Source organism: Bactrocera oleae, chromosome 5 (assembly GCF_042242935.1).
Source record: "Bactrocera oleae isolate idBacOlea1 chromosome 5, idBacOlea1, whole genome shotgun sequence".
NCBI classification, from domain to species: domain Eukaryota; kingdom Metazoa; phylum Arthropoda; class Insecta; order Diptera; family Tephritidae; genus Bactrocera; species Bactrocera oleae.
The window spans coordinates 67,921,558-67,944,924 of record NC_091539.1 but is presented as its reverse complement, the minus strand read 5'-3'; the positions used below and the strand labels follow the sequence as shown (position 1 = coordinate 67,944,924).

General features: G+C 32.0%; 1 protein-coding gene across 2 annotated transcripts in view; it reads left to right on the top strand.

Moving 5' to 3' along the window:
* Nucleotides 1-1,466: 1,466 nt before the first annotated feature.
* ovo (transcriptional regulator ovo) overlaps nucleotides 1,467-23,367 on the top strand; it is a 72,017-nt gene continuing 50,116 nt past the window's right edge. Inside the window, exon 1 of one of the 2 annotated variants that reach the window (XM_036362481.2) lies at nucleotides 1,467-2,392. In XM_036362481.2, coding sequence (XP_036218374.2) covers nucleotides 1,747-2,392 — 646 coding nt within the window. In that variant the 5' untranslated portion in view covers nucleotides 1,467-1,746. The remainder of the gene's footprint in view (nucleotides 2,393-23,367) is intronic. The other variant, XM_036362482.2, reaches the window with a different exon arrangement.

Sequence of the window (23,367 nt, the reverse complement as noted above, 5' to 3'; positions counted from 1 at the left end):
GTGGGCTCACCTGAGCCAAGATCACCTTCACTCAGCACCAATACACACACGCGGCACTCTGCTGCGTCAACCCACTTTGGCACGCAATCGAGGTTTGGCAGAGAGAGCGCGCGCGCTTGAAAAGTGGCTTAGAACGCTGATCGGTCGAGTGTCGCGCTCAGTTCTAACCGCATACGCTGCTCGTACGTTACACTGCGGCTTACGGTGTTTTTCTGCATTTACAATAACAACAACTTACTATGAAAATATATTAGTGACAAAAGTAAGAACTTTTAACAACGGCACTCACACACTCACACTCGCTTAGTTCTTATGAGTGTTCGTTGAAAAGACGAAGTGACGACGGTCGCTAGCGAAACGCCAACGATCGAGCGGCCGTGTAAAAGTGCCGATGCGCCACCGTTGCCCGACATTGTCGGCGTTGAACTATAATTTTTACACACTTGCGCCTAAACTCACACACCTGTGTGTGAGCGTGTGTGGGTATTGGATGAACCGCTGCTGCTGATTGACGGCATCGGCAGCGTCCGCACAACGGGCTAACTTTGGACTAACTGCTTGTGCGCGAGTACCGCTGGAATACAGTAAGAGACGATCCAGCGTTGAGGATACACGCGTGTAGCGCTTCCATATCGCGTTCGTCGTTTTGCAATAATCAAACTAACAGTGTATCACCACTTGATCTTGCTGAAGTTCTAAGTTGAAAAGCAAACACATACATACACACATATAAGTGTCCATACATTTTTATAGCATAGAATTTTCCTACTGCCAGAAAAACATGCAAGGAAACAGAAACAAGCTCTAAGGCATTAAGCAAAAGGCTGAAAATCTGAAATAGGCGAAGTGAAGTGAAATTTTGTGAGAAGTGCAAAATATTAAATTCTATATGAAAATTGTGGTTCTAACGCGCATACAAAGGATTATTAGCCTCGAGGTTAGCAAAGAATTTTTTGTGTAAAAAAATTATGAAATGAATTAAAAAATTATGTAAAACAATTTTTGATTAAACAAATTATTAAAAATATTTTTTAAAAAATATTTGAAAAAACAGAAAGTATCCTGTAATAATACAATTTAAAAAAAGATTAATTCAAAATACGAATATATACACATTTTGTTCTCAAAAACAAAAAACTGCCCGTACAGAAAATCAAACACTAGATTTGTGTTCAAAAAATACTGGAAAATAAAATGTAATTTTTAAGAAAAAAAAAGACGCAATTAAAAAACATTGAAAGTGTGTTCATAAATTTTTGAGCAAAAAATATATTGTTAAAACTACCAGAAAAAAATTGCATGAAAAAGAAATTAAGTAAAAAATTTCTGACCAAAAGAATTTTTAGTCCAAAAAAAAATTTTTTAGGCAAAAAATAATTTTTTCAAATATATAAAATTTAAAAAAAATATTTTTTTTTTAAATATAAAATTTCAATAGGAATACTTTGTGCAGTGTACGAAATGGCGCATGCGCGCAGTCAACAAATAGTGAATTTTTATAAAAATTACACATAAGTGAACGCATTAAAAAATCAAATATTTTCCAAAAAGAATTTTCGAAAATACACACCGACTGTGTACAACAACACAGTGGCACGTAGCTCCAGCAAAAACACACAGCGTGGATTAGTGTTTTGCTGGTAGTAACTATGACTACAATATTTCAAACCCAGTGAAAAGATAAATAAAGTTATCAAAAAATTACCAACATAAACACTTTGCCGAAACGAACACACAACCCTTAAAATGCCGAAAATTTTTCTCATCAAGAATCGGCTGCACCAGCAGCAACAACGCCTGCTGGAATCACAGAATCTGTTGCAGGACAAAAACGAAGATGATCGCTTGGTGCCACCGTTGAGTCCTTCGCCACCGGTGAACAATGGCAAGTCGAACGCAACGCCCGGTGCCACACACTCGTACACGCCACCAGCTCGACACCAACTCGACCTACATAGTGGCTTTAGAGCACACACCACACCCTCGCCGCCACCACCAGCACTTGTACCGGCACCGGTGCAACCACCCAAGACGCCTGAGCCGTTGGGCAAGGCGGAGGCAGCAACTCCCTTGCTGGTAGCCAAGCGCAGCATATCGCCAACAACAGCAGCAACAACAACCGTGTCGGCAGATATCGAGGACACGCAGACAGCCAATGTGGCAAGTGAAGAACCAGTGAATCTCCTGGTGAAACCAACAACAGAGGCACAAGCAACAGCAACAACAACAACAGAAACAGCAGAAACCACAGCTCCAAATACGCCGCCGCTTTCGCGCAAGCGCTTCCATCATCGACGTTACTATTTCGGCCAACAACAATTACAACTACAATTGCAACAACAGCAAGAGAAGAAGTTCAATAATAGTGATAACGCTGCTGACGCTGCTGAAGGTAAGTTCAACAATTTTGCTCGATTTCTGCTTTGCTCTGTGAAGTGTTTGTGTAATTTAGATATAAATATAGAATAGAGAAGAAGAAGAAATAGAATTTTATGTAGCGTAGGGTTCTTTTCTTATGCGTATGTTATGCTCTGCGTTGAAACGGAAACATTTGACATTGTTTCATATAAAAAAATACAAAAGACTTATGAAACGAACTTCGTTGAATATAAAATTAAAAATTTCATTTTATTTAATATAATCAATAAAAATTAAACAAAAGCAATAAAAACAGTGAAAAATTGTTCGAAATAAATACTTAAATAGCAAATAAATTATAAAAAATATGAAATATTAAAAATTTATAAACAAAAGAAGTCCGCGCAAGTTCGTGACTAAAGTCTTTTATGTTGTTTTCTCTATCTGGCTTTCGGACAATCAAAGCAATTTTTTTTTCAACAAAAAAGTATATTGGTTTTCTGACTAAGTTGTTGAATACCTTTTCGACAGTAAAATTAATGGAAATATAAAAAAACACATATTTATCGAATGGAAAAAATTTTAAAATAATAATTTTCCACTAAAATATAAATTCTACAGTAAATGAGGATATATGAAAAATTTAGAAAATGTTATTACATATTTTAAGCAAAATTTTATGGACCTTTAATGCAATATATTATATTTCTCTTACCTATATTTGCTAAAAGAATCAAAGAATTGGTGTTTGGTGGAATATTTAATTTTTTCGCGATGGATATTTATATCTAACGCATTTATGTTTTCTGATAACAAGCATAATTAGTTTGCCAGTCTGAGTTCCAGGAAAAAATTTAAAGTATCCGTAAATCCGGCAGTTTCTTTTTCCAAATCCATAAAAAATCGATATTTTTAATATTTTTTTTATGTTCAAAAAATATTTTTATTTAAACTACTTTTCTTAAGCCAAGATGTTAATATTGGTTTTATATCTTCATAAATTCTTTATATCTTTGCTTCAATTCTGAACTATTTTTTGCTTAAGCATGCCTTCAAATATTTATTCAATTAAAACTAAACGCAAAAAAAGGCAAACAAATTTTTCAAAATCCATAAACCAGTATTTAAACTTTTAAATCAGAATTAAGAACTTTCGAAAACAGCGAAATTGAATTTTATTTGCAAAATATAAATACATTCTTAAATTCTATACTCATTCTAACTAATTAGTGCTAAATTAACTTCCAGTGAAGTTACTCTGTTTAATGCATATACATACTTTCCATTGCTGCACTACAATAACCATAAATTATTCTAAACAGATTTTTTTTTTAGTTTTCTGAATATTAGCAAAAAATAGTTGAAAAAATATTCAAATGCGTATCACTCTCGTTATTACGCAAATATACCGTTTATTTTTATTTCTAATCATATATTTATATAAGGAGTTGCTTAATACTACGAGTCTAAACAAGTTCGCTGCTTAAGTCTTTTGTACAAAAATAGATTTTCAACTATTTTAAAGAGCAATGATAAAAGCACGTTGTTAGAACACAATTGTCTATGCAGAAACACGAAAAAAATTAGCAAAAAAAGACACATAAATAAATAAAGAACAAATTGCTAATAAATGGGGAATTTATAGAATTATAAGTAAGAGTTAGATATCTGTATACGCATATGTTAAAAAATAATTTAAAAAAAAAACATTTTGTACATAGCCAATATTGATTTTAATAAATTTTTTTTTTAATTTTTATTGAAAATAATTAAGCTTTGAGTTAAAATTAATTAATTAAAATTAAACTGTGAAAAAATATATTTTGAATAAAAATTAAAATTTTTTAATTAAAATTAATTTTAATGAAAATATTTTCTTATGTTCAAAAAAATATACATATATGGTATATATTTATGTTTAGTTTTTTTTTTTTTTTGAAGAGCAATATATAAAAAAAATCGAGTTGAGCGGCTTTCGTTCAAATATATTCCAACATTTTTAGTCTTCATTTGCAAGCTTCTATAATATAATTACATGCAATAAATATTTAATTAACTATCACTTTGTTGTGTATACATTAAAGCATTAAAGCACTTTTTTCTATTTTATTTTTTGTGTAATAATTTCGCTTGTTTACTGATTTAATTAAGTCATTGCCGCACTCCACATGTGTATATCACAGTCTGTCCGATTGCCAATTGGCGATAAAAACCATCTAAACTAATTAATAGCAAACAACAATTGGTCAACACCCATTTTGTTAAAACAACAATAACAACCACACAACATTATTATTTGTATCGCACATATTTATCTCTAAAGCCGAGAACTAAACGCTGGCCAACAAATGAGCCGCGCTTACTCGCGTTCGCCGTCGCTAAGCGCATACAATTTGACAACAAATACGACAGTTTGACACATGCAAACCCCTTGCAACTCAAAAGTGACAAAAGAGCTATATATATCTATATATACATACAACAAGAAATCACTTTATTTTACTTTACTCCAGCATTTGCCCTCGCGAAATTTAGTGCGCAAATAAAAAGCACACCCTCAGAAGCGCGCTGGCGCAAAAAATCACCACTGGGTAGAAGGGAAAAAAACCGAGACTTGAAAGCTTAGGGTGCACAAATGCAAATTTCATGAAATTGTAGCGACAACAAACAATTGAAGCTGCGCAAATGTAATGATCTCTTATTTCTGCTTTTTCATTTCAACTTTTTTTGTTGTTTTTGTGCACGTTTTTCTGTAATTTTTTGCTCATTTAATTTCTTGCGATCATTATTATTTCAGCGCACTCCATTTAGCTGCTTTGCATGGGGGTGTGTTTGCCTTATATTGCCAGCAAGCAACAACTCACATACATCTATATACATATATGTGTATTTGTTTGTGTTAGTGCCATAATTTAGCTCTGGAATAATTGTTTATCGCTTTGCCAGCGAAACAATGCAAAATTCAAAATTTGCAAATGTTTCAAAGCGCATTAACCGTATGAATGACGGCCAGCCCGCTTGACTCCGGCCTGATTGACTGCCAGCACCCACACACCTACACGCTCCGCTTACATGCTTGCGCATTTTGCTATTTGAATGGCTACCGTCGCGCTCAATAAAAGGCGTGCATGCTGTTGCCGCTGAGTGATTGCCCGAAATGAGTGATTGTCAACGACAGTTTAAATGTCGCTTTTGCATTCTGTTTCATTCGCTTTGATTCTGTGCGCTTTGTTTGCATTTATGTTGTGATTTGCTTAGTGCAGGCACTTATTGTGCTCGCAAATAATTGTGAACTGAAATAAATTCGTTTAATGTGGCGATTTATTATATTTTCATTCATTGCATTGAGGCATTCATACGCCATAATGGATTTCTACAATAAAAAATATACTTATATTTATGCGATAACGTCATTTTATGTCATAAATATGTAAATTAATTAATTAATTATAAAAATTATTGCAAAAAATTAAAGCGTTCTTTGCTATTTTGGCAAATAAAGGCAAATTGAAGCAGATATTTTGTTTCTTAAAAGTGAATAAATTGCATTGAAAGTATATTTCCGTACTTTATTAATGCTTGATAGAAAGTAAAAATGTTAAATTATATTTGAAAATTTTTTAATTAATAATAATTATTGTAGTTTCAAATTAGCTTTGACTGCTTCATTTTGAGTTTCTTTACCAAAAAAATAAATTTGTTTTAAATTTTCTTAAACGAAAATATATATTATTTAATAAAGAAAATTTAAATAAAAAACAACTTTTTTTAATTTGCTTAAGAAATAATTTTTCATAGCCTTCATTTGTTAAAAAAGCAAATTTTTTTAGCATTGCATATAAAAAAATTAAAGTATATTAAACAAACGAAACAAACTTTTATTTTCTTCACCAAAAAATATTTGCTTTAAATTTTTTTTTTAAGCCAAACCAAATATTATACTATCAAAAGAGAATATAAAAAATTTGTATTTTCTTAAAAACATTAACAAAATATTTACTATTGTTCTTAATAAAACAACTTTTTTAATTTCTAATTTGTTTAAAAGAAACAGCGTTTTGAACAGAATTAAAAACATTTAAATTTTAAAATAAACAATTTTTTTTTTGTTTTTCTACCAAAAATATATATCTAAATTTTTAAAACAAAATAAAAATTATCTACTAAAAAAAATGGACGCAAAATAATTATTGTTTTATTTTCTTAAAAATCTCAAAAACTTTTTTTTATTTTCTTTAAAAAAATGTTTTGTCTTAATTTTAATTTATTAAAAAAAAGTATTTTTATATTACAGAATTAAAACAAAATTAAAAAATTTAAAAAACAATATTTTTTTATTCACGAACATTATTATTTTTTAATTTTTTAATATTCTTAATAAAAAACATTCTGAGCCAAAACATATGTCTAACACAATAATTGTTGTTAAATATGAATATTGTTGTAAATTTGTTGTTGTAAATTTATTCAAAAAAATACTAGAAATATAGTAACTTTTATTTTTATACGAAAAATTAGAAAAATAGCATACATTTAAAAACATTCAATAAGATTTTATGCGTAATATTATTGTTACATTAAAAATTTTGCTGTTTTCACAACAAACAAAAAAAATCAAAAAAAAAATTTTTTTACATATTAATTAAAATTAATTTATTACACATTTTATAGAATACTATTTCCAACAAAATATTTTATTTTTAAAACAATTTTTTTAATCAATTAAATGAACAACTCACTAAAAAATTTACTTAATATAAAGGTGTTTTTTATTATATAAAATTTTTTTAATTTATAATATATTTTTAATTTTTTTCCATTTGGTCACGAAATATTGATAACCAACTTTAACTAGAAACACTCTACACTCAATTTTTCGCATAAAATTCTCTTCGAAGTTTTATAACCCATCATCTCCAATCGCACTCATAAAAACTAAACTCGTATAATTTTAATTACGCAACTTTTGTTTGTCTTTCTTCTGAAATCAATTTTTCGCCAGAAAAGCAACTTGAAAGCCAACAACATTTCTCGTTCAATCATTCATTTGTCGCTTATTATTATGTATTCAGACACGTATGCATATGTGCGTGTGTGTGTGCGATTACACAACAAAATGTGAATGCGCTTTTACCACCTCGGCTAGAATGAAGAATGAAGCGCAACTAATCAACGCCATCAACGAAATGGCCGCAAACACACACATGCACACGCACACACACAGATACGAAACACCACGAGCGCGTACGTGAATGCCGCGGCGATCACATCGCAAGCCCACAAAGTAACCGGCCAAAGTCAATCTTTCAGCGTGCGCGGCTGGCACTCAGCCTGACAGACAGCCAGTTAGCCTGTTTGTTACTTAAGTCTAACGTTTCGTTACACTAGCATGAGGTATGTATGTACGTGTGTGTGTGAAAGCAAAAATTTAAAAAAAAAAAACAAAACAAATAACAAAAAAGTCAAAGCCTCACAGCGCTTTCAGTAGAATTTTCGCCGCCATTCCAGCGTGCCCAATAACAACAAGCAAGCCAGCCAGCCAACTATTGCCATATATGTACTACTTGTTGTTGTTTATGTATTTTTTTGCTGTTGTCGTCTTACTTAGCATTCTTACTTGTTTACGACTTTCTTTCCTCCTGACTGGCCGCATGACTGTTTACACGTTTGCCTCGTCACGCGGCTGTTGTGGCAGCAATTCTTCTAAGTGTCTTACCTTTTTATTTAATACTTCTTTTCCACTTATTTTTTTTTTTGTGCTTGCTTACGTAATCTCTTTCACCTTCGAATGAAAGTAGCAGCGGTAATGGCGCAGTTACCTCAGAGTAAGCTTGTCTCGTGCAACAACAGCAACAACGCTTGGCTGGCACAGCTTCAGTAAGAGCTGATATATGTGTGTGTATGTGTGTGCTTGTAGCCAGCGCGCAGACTTCTAGTTTAATAATATTTGTTTACAATTCAAATGCTAAATGCTTTCGAACTTTTCGTGAACTTTTTTCACTGTCAATTTTTAACTGTTTCCCTTTCTAATTGGGTTACCATACTTTCTGATATTTTTATTTGCTGCTATGTAGCACCAGCCACAAGCGATTACAATAAAAAGTAAACAAAGTGGAATCAATTAATAAAAAGTGTCAGAATTCATCGGCTTATTTAATCAAAGCCCCCAAGCTCACTTGGCTTACGCTGTCTGCAGCGACTCCGCTGCTCTGCAACCGCCGCCAACGCTTATCTCACTCGTTTATAGCTTAATTGTAGCCACGCATGCGTAGATTCTAATACAAATTATATATGCAGGCTATAAACATTAATTTCCCCCAAAAAGCTGTGCTTTCTTCGGCCGCATATTATAATTTTCTCAGCCGCGCTTTTGTTTTGGTCATCATTTTTCTCAGTTGTCAGCATAACTACGCGCACTGTTGATTTTAATTTAGTTGTACAAATGACTTTGTGGAGCTTATGAATGAAACATTAGGAATCTTATAGTTTTCCTCTCACCGAAAAGAGTCTAAATATGCTAATGAATGGTGTGTAAACTTTTAGTGCTTTTTCCATTCGGTTAGCTTAATCTTGTTATCTAAATGGCTTGTTTTGACCACTCTGTCGTTGCTGAATGGGTTTGTTAATTATGTACATTATTGTATATTAGTGTAATTGAGTGGAAAATTATTACACTTTAATCGCTATATATTTTTTTTGGGGGGTTCTGGGCAATTTACTGCATTTCAGTTGGTGTTGCCGGATGAAAGCTTAAATAGTACAAATATTACATATTACTGTATGAATAGTGAAAAAGAAATCACAACAGCAGATTCTAAAGAGAGTACAGCCCAATATATGACACCAAAATTAAATTTAAAATTTAATCAGCCTTAAGGTATGCAACAAATGTAACATATATTTATCATTTTAATTTTTAAATGCTTCTAATATACTTTTATAATAAAAAAAATAGAATTTCGCCAGATAGTTTGAATTTAATAAAGGTTATTATCAAAATTTCTATTATATCGAGCCTAAAAGTATGCTAAACACACGGAATCTTAAAAATCCTGCTAAAAATTTAGAAACAGGCTTAGAATAATATAAACTCTTAGCAAATAGTTCATTATCCGAGCATCTAAATCTAAATAAAACTGCTTAGCAAGCCTAAAAGTATGCAAGGGCAGTTCTAAATTGTTTCAAATTGGTAGCAAATCAATTTTAAACATATTTTTGACAACTTTCTTAATTTTAACAATTTGGGGAGTTCTAAATACAAATGCTTTAGAAATTTTTGACTTACCTATAACTGGTATGAGAATGTCATGATACGACCAGTTATTTCTATCGGAAAATGTAGTATACATTTAGGCTACAAATTGATTTTACATTGTAATTACATTAAAATTTTTTATTAAAAATCGAAAAATAAAATTTTTTTGGAAGAATTGTACTAATTTGTTCTACATAAACAAAAAAAAATTTTTTACAATTATTGCCTAAATTTAGGCAGCTAATCTAATATTATGTTATTCTAATACTTTTCTCTGCTGAAGTGTTCTTTTGAGCCACTCATACTCAAGTATTTAATTTAATGCAAAAAAAAATTGTTTTAAATATTTGTCAGGAAAAATAAACACTTTAATTAATTAAAACACACAACTGGCAGCTCGTACACTTGTTTACCCTCAGCAAGCAGCATACAAGTATAATAATAATAATTATAATGTCTGCTTGCGAAAATAATAAAGACAAGAAATTATACAGAAGGGAGTGTAATTTTCACACAAAAATATTTCGCATAAAATAGACTTTGCGCGAAACACACGCATGCGCACAAACTGCTTAAGTTGCCTCTTGTAATGGGCAAGCAGCCACAGCAGAAGCTACATATGTTTAGCACATACATACATGTACGAAGTATGTGAAGTTCTTCATTTGCCTCGTTGACCCCTACTCCAGCTTTAGCGCAAATTCCAGCTAAGCCATTATGTGCATATATGTTTATACATATATACATAGAAGTTTATATATGCGTATATATATGTATGTCTGCTGCTGTGCGTTCACTGGTCGCCGTTCACTGATTTTCCCATTCATACTAACTCCGCTGTTTTGTTCTGTCTAATATCTAAAACTCATGCAATAATTAATTATTTCTTTCATTTCACCATTAATTAAGCCGAGCGCTAAGCAAAACACACAACCGGCGAGAAATGCCAGCATAAAAAGAAGAAAATATAATAATAAGCCTCATACAAGAATAAAAGTAGATACTTATTAAGGCTGAGGGTAGCAGAAAAGATTAGTAGGAATTTATGAGTGAATAGGTCTTCACTTACACACATACTTACATATGCACATAGCTGTGTGTGTGTGCGATTTCAGAGGCCTGAGTAGTGAGTGGTGGCACTAAAGTCTCTTAGTTATGCCTGTCAGCCAACTCAGCTTGGAAGTTCGCCAAGAATCATCAAGCGTGAGCTTTGTCCATAACTTCTACAGCAACTTGCACGGCTTGCGTGCTTAGACTGAGTCTAATTTCACGCCAGCGGCTTGCATTTTTTGCATATGATTTTGAAGATACAGACATTTCCCACATTTTGACAACGCTTTAGCTGTGTGGATGTATGTGTGTGTATACGATTTTGGGATTCCTGCCTAAATGTGCTGCAAGAAGGTTATTTCTAAATAAAAATAATTTACATAATTGAAAACATTCAATGAATACATATAATTGTATATAATAAATAAAAAATTAAGTTAATTTATTTAATTAAATTACTTTAATTTAATTTATTTTTTTATTAAGTTTTTTTAAGTTCGCAAGTAAAATTTTCAAAATATTTAACGCTTATAAATGTTTCTAAAATTACCAAAAATTATAAAAAAAACAAATTTCAACTCTTCTACCAACATTTCTACCCACTTTACTGTTAACAACGTAATTTGCTACCACTAAATAATTTTCTCTGCGCTTTTCGCATATTTTTGCTTTTGTCTCAGCCCTTCCAACAAAATAGAAAAGAACTAAAACCGCATACTTTTCGCACACGCACACCTCACTAACCGCTGGGCGCTCTCGCTGGCACTCAGAATTTGCGCCGCATCTTCACCATTCTATGTCGCATTCCACATTTGCCAGCACACCGACATACACACGCAACTTCATTGCCACCTCGTTTAGAGTTTTCTTTAGCCAACAACAGCCTTCTCGGCCGGAGTTTTCTTCCCAAGCAGTTGGCTTTGCGGTCTGCCTATTTTAGATACCCGAGCGCTTAGTGCTTGTCATATTTTTTTGTTGTTGTATGCTTGTTATTCAACAATAAGCATTCTGTATTCACAAACAAAGCACTTAATGCGCCACGGTCTGGTGAATGAGTTACGCTGCGCTGCACTGTTTACGAACACACAAACGTTCTGGCCACTCGCAGCCAGCTTCAACTCCTTCTTCTGCCACCACGAGCAGTCGTAGCGCTTCCCTTATATTTACTTGCTCACCTCCGCTAAGCGCGGTTTTGCTGCTGCGCTGCGATTTTCATTCCAAGTTACAGCAACTAGTAACGCCATTATGTTAATCATCGACATTAACATTGCACGCACACATACACATACACACCCATACTTACATATGTACATACATGCCACAAGCGCTGTTGGTGTGTGCGCGCGCGCTTATACACGTAATACCGCAGCGTCCCTAGCTGCCACGCAAATGGCAAATGCAAAGAACACTGCGCTCTCCTCTTCCTACTCGGCAGCGCCTTCTTTGCTGCCTTCTGTAATGGCTTTTATAAATAGGCAAAAGGAAATCGATAATGGAAAAATGGCTCTTGCAACACACTCACTACCGAGCTAGCTAAGCCAACTTTTTACGCCTACCAGCAGCATTGAAAGAGATTCTTAATACTGGAAACCGGCCAAGCCAGCTTTAAGAAATATACATACATATGTATAAGTGTGAACCAGAGTTTATTTCTGCTCAGGTTCGGCCTAATGACTCTTGGGTGGTAACAGCGAAGATTTTGTGTCTGCTCTATGAGAAGGTTAAAACTCACAAAAACAAAAAGGTAAAATATGAAAGTCATAGTCTGTTTCTTAGCATAAATATGCTCAGAATAGAGAAAAACAAAAATGTGTGAAGTTCGTTGCTTAAGTTTTTTGTTCTAGGATAATTTTCTTGCTCGTATACTTGAGATATATATATGTATGTGCCTAAATTCCAAATAAAAAAATGTAAAACAAAAACTTAAAACTTACAACTTAAAACTTAAAACTTAAAACATAAAACATAAAACTTAAAACTTAAAACTTAAAACTTAGAACTTAAAACCTAACACTTAAAACTTAAAATTTTAAAATTAGAACTTAAAACTTAAAACTTAGAGCTTAAAACTTAAAACATAAAACTTAATACTTAACAATTAGAACTTAAAATCTAATACTTAAAACTTAAAACTTAGAACTTAAAGCTTAAAACATAAACTTAAAACTTAAAACCTAACACTTAAAACCTAAAATTTAAAATTGAATTCTTAGTAATTAAAATAAAAAATTTCGAACTAAAAATTAAAAATAAAATTTCAAATATTTTGTTTCAACAAAAAATCTTAAAAATATTTGTTTTTACAAACAAATTTAAAATTGAAACAGTCTCCTGTCAAATTTATTAATTTTTCACTGCTCAAATTTCATTTGAATTTTTTTTTTTTCTCAAATCTTTGCATTTCCATAAGCTAAAATCAATATATTTGCCAGTCTGCGCCAAATTGTCCATTTGAAATTGAACATTTTTTTCAGCATTTAGCATATCAACAACCACTAGCATTTTTAACCACAGAATCGAGCAATAGCCGTGCGTCAATAACAACAAAAACAATTACCGTAATAAAATTAACACTTCCAAGAAGTTAAATAACAATCGCCACACACTTATATACAAACAAATGGCAATAAACTGTAAACCATTTACAGGCAAATAAAAGTAGAGAGAATTGCACGAAATAGTCGAAAAAATTGAACCAGCAATTACAGAATGCAATCAAGATCTGAGCAGCGCTAATGCTACGAAAAAATAATGTTATTTGGCGAGTTCGCAACAAAGCACAATGCTAGCATTTTATTAGCGCAAAGTCTTAGTTGCGCGCATGCGCAAACACTCAGGCAAACACACGCTCGCCAGTGCTGGCTATCACGAGCGCTATCTGTGCTGTAATTTGCTTAGGCGTGTGGTGATAAAGCGGCAATGATAAGTTCAATGCTTTGCTAAATACAATATAAATATATTTATGTATGTGTGTATCTAGATATATAAGGCTGTGTCTATTTGTATAGGCGCTTTTACAGGCCGACTACAATTTCTCTAGCTTTGGCTTTTCTATTTCTCCATTTCTTTAACTATAGAAAATTATTGATATCTGTGCAAGATTTTACGATTTGCTAATGTTCGATAAGCGCAGCCAACTTAAAGTGTTAGAATTTAATGTGCGGTTTCTTCGTAAAAAAGTGCTTTGGCAATCAGTTAAGGTACTTTTTGGATAGGTGTATATATTTTTAATTGTAAATCTATACTAATTTACTGCTATTTGCTCAAGTTATAATTTTAATTTGTGAGTCTAACTACATTTTGGTCGCCATAATTGCTTCTTATTGGCTTAGTCAGCGAACACTTTGAAAAATTGAAATAAAAATTTAATTCTCCATATTTTTGCCATAAAAGCAAAACTTCCTTATGGCAAAAGTAACGAAGAAATATTAATTTTTTCACATAAATTTAGAAGTGCTAGAAGTGTACACTACTTTTACTAGCACTCAGCCAAAGAGCGGACCTTTGAAGTGTTTTATGTGCTTCATTTATGTATTCACACACTCATATGTACCGCTTATAGCTACGGACATACATACATATATATATATACATTTATATACATATTCGAATGCAAAGTCACTTGTACAAAAATCTGCAGAAGCGCAGCACAACAAGTGTCCGCCAACGATCACACGCTGCGCAAAACTACAGCAGCGAAAGCAGAAATTGATGAGCAGGTGATGATATGATGAAGTTGCAATTTTTCACAGTCTTAAACGGGGCTCAAGGGTACAACGTAAGAGTAAAGCGATTGCTTGAAAAATAAAAATAAAAATATAAAATAAATAAATTAGTAAAAAATACAACAACAACAAAAATTGACAGCCAATTTCTGCAAATCACCATGTAAACGGAAATCGAAATGACTGTAGACAGAGCAGCAGCAGCAGCAACAACAACAACACTCTAATTGTCATTTAATACACTGCAATAAAAAAAAAAGCTTAGATAAAACAACAAAAAGTGCTGCAGCAGTTGCTTATTTGCCATAAAGTAAAATAAAAATTGTGTTTGTCTTTCAAATTGCCCGCCGCGCTGCGAATTTCACTGCCAAAGCCTTCTGGCAACCCTCTCCAGTCGGCATTTGCGCACTTTGCGCTCGCCCGCCAATTTTTCGTTTGGCACATCTGTTGCGTTTGCTGCGTTTGATCGTTAACTGTTAGCCACATCCGCTAATAATTCTTCCGCCGCTGCTGGTACTTACATACATACGCTTGCCATTTCTCCAACGCTGTTGTTGCTTTATCGAGTGTTTTCTCTCATTTTGCCTGCTTCTTTATTACTACGCTTCATTTCATACCATTTCCTTAAACAAAAGCAAAGACAACTATCTAAATGCTCTAGTGAAGCGTTTGGTTTGACGCAGTAACGCCGCCGAAAACTTCCGTTAGGCCGTTGTTAAGTTGGCGATGTCGATTTGGCAAGCGCGGAAGGGATGTGAAAGGATACGCGCGTGTGGCAAATGTTTTTCGGTACTTTTTTGAAATTTTTTTTCGTTTGTAAAATTTTATGTTTTTTGGTCAGGTAAAATGAAAGGTTACAGCGCATGTATATCGAAACTTTTTTTGGCACGCATGTGTCGGTAATAAATTATTGCAAAAGTTGGCTTATAAAATGAATATATGAAATTGCTTTCTTTTACATTTTTTTGGTTTTTTTTTTTTGTTACTATTTCCTTTTTTTATAACTTTTAAAAGCAGTTTTCGCTTGGATTTTTAGGACTCTTTAAAATTTTTGGAACTATTTTTCTGGTGCATATCCATTATTTTACAACCTTTTTAAATAATATTTTTCTGAAAAATAAATTTTTATTATTTTTTCTACAAGTTTCTGTAACATTAAAATAGAACATACATAGAAATAATTTACTTAAGGCTTAAGCCCTTTAAATTTAACGAAATGAATAGCGAAAATATTTTTTCTAAATACTTTTATCTGTTAACAAATTTGCTTATTTTACTTTATTTTATTTTTTATTTTATTTTTTTTTCAATTTTAAATAACTTTTAAAATCGCTTATGTAACACATGCCCACTAAAACTTAATTAAAATTTTTCAAACTTTTCCACACACATTCACACTCTCATTCTCGCCGCTTACTCACTTAATTCACCATGCTGAACCAAATATGATTTCCTTCACCAGGCCGCAGCACAAAAGCAAATGCTTGAAAGAACCTTTCAAATGTAGGCATTAGTAGTACGAAAATAGCAATAATAGCAACACATAATAATAATAATAATAGTAGCGAATTAACTTCACTTCGCTTCACTTTAAATAAAAGGAAGCTTTCATTAAGCGCTGACAAAAACAACAGCAAACAGCAACAGCACTTAAGCGAGCACTTTGCCAAGTTCATTAACTCACCAGTGTTGGCAGCGTCACGCCAACATATCGCCTGCCGCGGCTGCTTGCCCAATATTCGCAGCATGCTACAAAGGCTTCGACGAATCATTAAATGTATGACATCATTCTCATCAAGCGCAAGAACAACAACAACGAGTAGCGTACGCTGTAGAAAGAACACTTCAAAAGCGTTTTTTTCTGCTTAATTTCCTTCGGCTGGCGAAAATTGTGCGAAAAAGTCGTTGCGTGTGCACATTAATGAGTGAATGCTTATTTATTTCTCTACGAATGTGATATAAATTTTAATATATTTTGCGATTTCTTGGAAAATATTTCTTTAACATATATAACATATGAGCAATTTTCAATTCAAAAATCTTATATGTTCTTATTTGTGACAATTTATTTGTAGTAAAGCAAAATAAGTTGGTGTGTGTTAACTTGCTGGCAATTTCAGCTGTATGAAATTCCAGATTATGATTTGTTTTAAGCTATATTTTGAAAATGGGATGATAAAAATTTTATTAATTCTGATTGAAGGTTTGCAAGCATTCTTAGACACAAACAAAATATTTATCATAATTCTATCTTAACATAAGACCAAGTTATATTGAGACTTACGTTTTGTAAAACACCTTTCACTTAAAAATGCAATAACTCAGTTGATCGATTTATTTTTTATATGCTGATCGAAAACTACACATAAAATCAAAAAAAAAATTGAAAAAGATATTAATAAATTGCAAAAAAAAATTAAATTTCAATCATACATAATTCTACAACGATTCCTTTGCAGCTTTTTAATAGAACAATTTTTTTATATTTTTACAATTACAATACTTCTCTTAAACTCTTGCGATAAATGTGCAAATAAAGTGTAAACTGAAAGCACAATCACCTCTATTATTAACGCTCTTTCAACTCTGATTGGACATACACATATATATATTGATTGTTACAATTAAAAGCCTTTGTTTATTCAAAGCCAAAAATTAACTCGAAAGGCTATAAAATTCAAGAAAAAATTTTTAGATTGCGAATTGTAACGCCGAAAGTATAAAAAACATGCTAAATTACACATATAAAAAAGAAGGCAATTAATAAAACAAAACTAAATAATATAACATAATATAATAAATAAAATGAAATGAAACAAAAATAGTAAGTATATATAAAAATAAATAAAATAAAAATAATATAAAATGAAATAAATAAATATAAACAAAATTAAAATAAAATTTAAGTAAAAATAAAAATAAAGTAAAATGAAATGAAACAAAACCAGTAAATAAATAAAACTCATATAAAAAATAAAATTAAAATAAAATAAAAATAAAATAAAATATAAATTAAAATTTAATAAAAAATAAAATAAAATGAAACTAATATAAAATATAGTAAAATAAAAAAGGTTTATATAATAAATAAGGCTTTTATAATAAGTAAAATTTTAAATAAATTTAATAAAAAAATATGTAGACAATAAAATATAATAAATAAATAAAAATAAAATAAAATATATAAAATAAAATCCAGATAATTAATCATACTTATCAATTTTCCTTTAATAAAAAAATCTCAACAAAAGAAAACCAATCAATTTAATTTAATACCAATTGCCAAGCGAACCAAAGCAAAAAAACACAGTACACTAGTCGTAGCATAGATACAGCGCCATAGAAATTTGTAGCAGAGAAACTGCATAAAAAGTCAGCTAGAAAAATTCAATAAAGCAGCATGGAATGCCAGTATTTGCAACGAATGTAACTACGTTGTAGATTTAACGGAAATTCAAGGCGTCTTAATGGAAATAAAAATGCCTACGTCGCTAGCAGTCGAAAGCAGTTGACGTAACAAGCGATAGAGAGGCAAATGCACACACACATTCTATGCTTTATTGCTAGCAGTTAAAATCAATGCCACTACCTGTGGCATACCTGTCGATTCCTGCGTATGTCTGCCGCCTTGCCACATAGCCATCACCCGATTGCATTTGATTATCTACGGCAAATACGAAACAAAGCAAATAAAATATTTATGTGTGGCAAACAAATGCATGCACAAACATAGAACACGAAAATTACGAAAAAAATTTTTTAAAAAACCTATAAACACACGCACGCACGCATAGCAAATAAGCGCATGCGCGTCATGTCAAGCAAGCAGAACTCGTTTGCGACGATGCAGACAGGTAGAAGAATTTCTTATTTTTTCCAATTTGTTTTATATGCTTTAATTGAAAGTAAGGAACAAAGCAACAGACGAGTGATTGAGGCAGAGACACGGTGCGATATTAAGCAGAAAGGCAGCAAAAGATATAAAAATCATAAAACGCCTGCATTCGTGTGTCCCATTGGGGGTTTGCCGTGCCTGAATTTCGCTTTTTAATTTTTATTTTCGTTGCTTTGGCCTTTGCTTTGTCAGTGCGCATTGGGGTAAAAATTTGATAGCAAAGGAATACAGAAATTCCAACAACACAACAAATGCCCTGAAATTGTGGCACGAATCCTGCCGCATACTTACATACGACACACAATCAAATGTGCGTATGTGTGTATAACAAACAAACCTGTAGTTGATAATGAGGTAAAAAATAAAAGTTGGGAGCGTCTTTAAGCGAGTAGACCCAATTTTCATTTTATTTTTTACTGTTTTCTTAATTTTTTTTTATATATTTTTTTATTTTATTTTTTATCTAAAAATCACTGAATCATCAACAACATTTCGTACAAAGGCAGTCAGATATTGAGTGAAAAAGCAGTCTGTTTTGTATGTGGCAGACAGGTAAAATGCATTTTGTACACAAATGGCTGGTCTGGTGGCAGGAGCAATCAATTATATTTTGAGAACTTCAAAACATTTTAATGAAATTTATAGTTTTTGCATTTTTTGTATTTATATGCACACAAAAAATAAAAATAAAATACAAACAGTAAAATTTCGACTTCAAATATAGAATTTTTTGTGCACATAAGCCACAGAGTCCTTCCCAAGTGCTTTGAAACACGCAAAACACGGATTTTTTGGTTTCGATTATTTTAATAAATAAAAAATTTATTAATTAAAGAATTAAAATTGAATTTTAAAATATACCAAACATAATTGTAAAAACACGCTTCAGTCGACTTCGTATTAGCTCGGTATTTGAAAACCTAGAGAAAAACCTCTCTAAAATCTTTATCTCAATTCTTTCTTAAATTAAAGCTTTTGTTTTTAAATTAATATTGACAATCAAATATATCATTGAGTTTCCAATATATTGGTTAAAATATGCGAAATTGTGTTTAATAACTTAAGTTGACTTAGGCTATTTTTAAAAATTGCCAATATAAAAGTAATTATATATATATAAAAAAAATCATTTAAGAACAAAAACACCTTAAAACCGTGAAAACATTTAATATTTATTTCCATTTTATATTTTAAAGCTACTTTTGAATTTACAAAAAAAAAAAACAAGAAGAAACGTTAACTTCCGCTGAATACCTTTCACTAATAACGAAGTTTCCATACAAGAACTTGATTTTGATTGTTCAGTTTGCATGACAGCTATATGCTACAGTGATCCGATATCGGCAGTTTCGACAAATGAGCAGCGGCATGTGGAGAAAGGGACGTGTGCAGAATTGTAGAACAATATCTCAGAAACTGAGAGACTAGTTATATACTAGCGTATGTACAGAATAATACTAATAATAAACAAAAGCATTTGTAAAATTATTTTTATTACCTTAGATATAATATTAAATATTATATAATGTGCACTGAAAAATTAAAGAATAAACCTAACAGTTGCTCGAAAATGCTTATAAAATGTAAAAACTGCCACCTGCGCATGCGTGCGGACAGCAAACTACCGTTGTCGTAATCGTCGCACAAGCCGCTTAGCACAACGGCAGTCAGCACGTGCATTCTGCAGCCAACTTATGCGCCGCAGCTCAACAGCTCGTCAACATTGAGACACGTTATAAGCACTACTCCATATTTTTTTTTTGTTTTTGTTTTTTATTGGTCTTTTTTTAATACAAATATTTAACTCATGCGCTTTTTTCCAACGCGAGTATTACAAAATCATACAGAAAAGTGCCTTCGCATCGATATGCCCTGACATATATACACACACACATATACATACATATATAAAACCACATTAGTATGCTAAAAAGCATTAACACATCTCAACGCTCCATTTCATCTGCTAAAATTACGCCACACAGCAACAGCAACAACAACAACAACACGGAGGGGCAAAGCAAGACAGCAGCATCACACAGTCGCTCACATATTAAGCGTGTGGTAGCGCAAATACTCAACGGAACACTCGCACAGCTTTATTTTATTTCATTATTTTTATTTAGTTTGGTGTTTTTTGTTGCTTTTGGCTTGTTTGCGACCGCAGCAGCCGCAAACTCGCGGTTGCTTTTACAGTTGGAGTTGTTGCAGTTATGAGTGTTGCTGTTTTTCTTGTTGTTGTTGCATTGCTACGGTGTTTATTTTAAAATCCGACGCTTCGCATGTATGCGTGTGTGTGATTGCATGCATGCGTGTGTATGTGTGTGTTTATTTGTTTTTATGCAATTCATACACAAGTCAACCCTGACCTGAAAAGGCATAATTTTTTCACATTGTCGCCGCCGACGTCGCCGCGTTGCAGTGTTGCACTCGCCGTTGCAATCGTTCGGTATTTATTATTTATTTATTATTTTATTTTTATTTGCGTTTTCCCTCTTATTTGTGTAAGTTTCATGTGGCGCAAACACTTTGCGGCTATTCGTCACAGTTACACACACACACTCACGCCCACGCTGGTTACATTTTTATTATACTTTTTTTTTTTAATATATGGCAATATTTTGTTTGATTTCCTTTTCCTTGGCATTGAAAGGGAAATATTATTTATTAAGCATTTTAAATTTTTACAATTTGCTTTTTTTTTTGAAAGATTTTTAAGCTTTAAGATTTATAAAATTAGTGAAGTATATAGTAAATCAATAAAACATCAGTTTTCGGTATAACTGCGTTACAAGTGCGGTACATTTACTGTAGAAATTGAAATAAATATTCAATAGAAATACGAAAAATACAGTTAAAAGCTGTTACAATTACGATACATATCTTACATAAATTTATAAGCTAGGTCCGCAAGTAGCTAAATTCTTAAACTGACATTTTTAAGCGATAAAACAATTAAAATTGCATAAAATAAGTGTAAGTATTAACAAAAAATGAGCATACGGTACGAGTACGGTACAAGCTAATATTGAATATAAATCATTTAGGTATTTAAATAATATAAAAGTACATATTCGGTACAAATACGGTACAATTTAGATACATATTCGGTATATTTACGGTACAATTCGAAACATGTTATTCATAAATAAAAAATTAAATAATGAAATGAAAGCATTACATATCTCACTTGATAAATTGAAGCCAGTACTAATTTATCATTAAAATATTAGTTATTTTATACGAAAATTTTTATTTTTCTTTAGAAAGAAGAAGGCTATATAACTGATACTATTATAAAAGTCATTTTAAAATAATGTAAATAAATCAAGAAGTATATGTTTCCTTCTGAGACGCACGTGCTTAGTAACCAAGTTTTAGTTTAAAATGATTTCATATAATTACAACTAACTATAATAAAAACAACATTTGAATAAACATTTATAAATACATATTAAGAATATTGTAATAAGGAGAAAAATGCCACTGAAATTAAACAAGTCCACCCACACGTCGCCGAAGCTAATATTAAACACCACATATGCCAACACTAAACAACAACTAAAACAAGCAATGGCAATTAATGCCACAATATGGCAAATAATAGCGAATTTTCAACCACGAAGGCGGCGTCGAGCATTACAAAACAAATATGCCACGCTACAAGCCAACAACAACAAACAACAAAACTGAATTGCAGTGAATCAAGCCATACAAATAAAAATCAAAGCACTGCAATTAACTGCATGTGTGTGCTTGACAAATGTCTGCGCATAAGGGGGCGCAACCCCGTCAAGCCAACCCAGGCCAGGCGAAGCCAAGTGAAGCGAGGCGCGCAGCACCAAGAATTTATGCCAAGACCAAGGTTAATGCTAAAGCGCGCAGCCAAGCTGCCGCCACTGAAGAACTGACGGCGGCTGCTTTGGGAGTTGGCGTTGCCAAGTTGATTACCCACTACCAGCGAGTTGGTTGGCAAGTGCTTGCTGTAAATTTTGCGACTATTAAATACTTGTATGCGCGTGTGTGTGTGTGTGTGTATGTGCTAAAGTCAAGAGCGTTTGTAGGTTAAGAAAAAAACGGTACTTGAAATATGCAGTTTTATAAATTTGAGTAATAATTACTGAGCATTTACATTGCAAATTTTACAGAAACTCGCAGACGCAATATTGATATTTTTAAATAATTTCATAAACATTTTTTGTGGTTATATTTAATTATTTATTTATCGATTTTATTTCTTTTCACTTGTACTTTTATTTCATTTTTATGCATATATTTCCAGTATTCCCAAAAATTCCGCAAACCCGTTTCTCCACACACTCGTTTGGCGTAAAAATTTATCGGCGTTAAAACAATAACAAAAACAACGAGTTGCACACTTGAAATACTAAATTTAAAATATCGCATCTGCTCGTTGACGCAAAGCAAAACAAACCGAAAAAAAACAGTTATTCCGCTGCCAATGGCATGTGCTGACACTGCTTGACAGTTTTGGCAAAAAACCGAAAAAAAATCAATTTTAATTATCTTATTGCATGAAAACTGGAAAGAGTCGCCCAAAAACTTGTTTTGTTGGTTTTGTATAAATTTAGCATTATCGACTTGCTAATGCTTAGTCGTGGCGAAAAATTTAACGGCATATTCTAAGCGAGACAGCCAGTTTTATGTATCGAAATTTTATTTCGCCTTAAAAGTGCTGCAAAAATATTTAGGCTTAATTTATTATATCAGCTGACAACGCCGGCTAGTTGATTGGCAATTTTTTCTTTTTTTTTTGATTTTTTGGCATTTTTGAAGTTAATGACTTCTAGCGTTGTGGCGCTGTCGCTGAATGTGATATCATCGTTGGCTAAAATTGTTGTAAAACTGATTATGAGAGAATTTTTAATGGAAAATATTGTAATTTTTAAAATTTGAATAATAAATTAATAAAATAAAGCTTAGATTTTATAATTTTTAATGAAAAGTTTGGACAATAAAATAGTAATGTTAAGCAATAAAACGAAAATAAAGGAAAATAATAAAGAATTAAAGTAAACAAATAAATAATTATAAAAAAATGTTTATAAATTTTTAAATTAAAA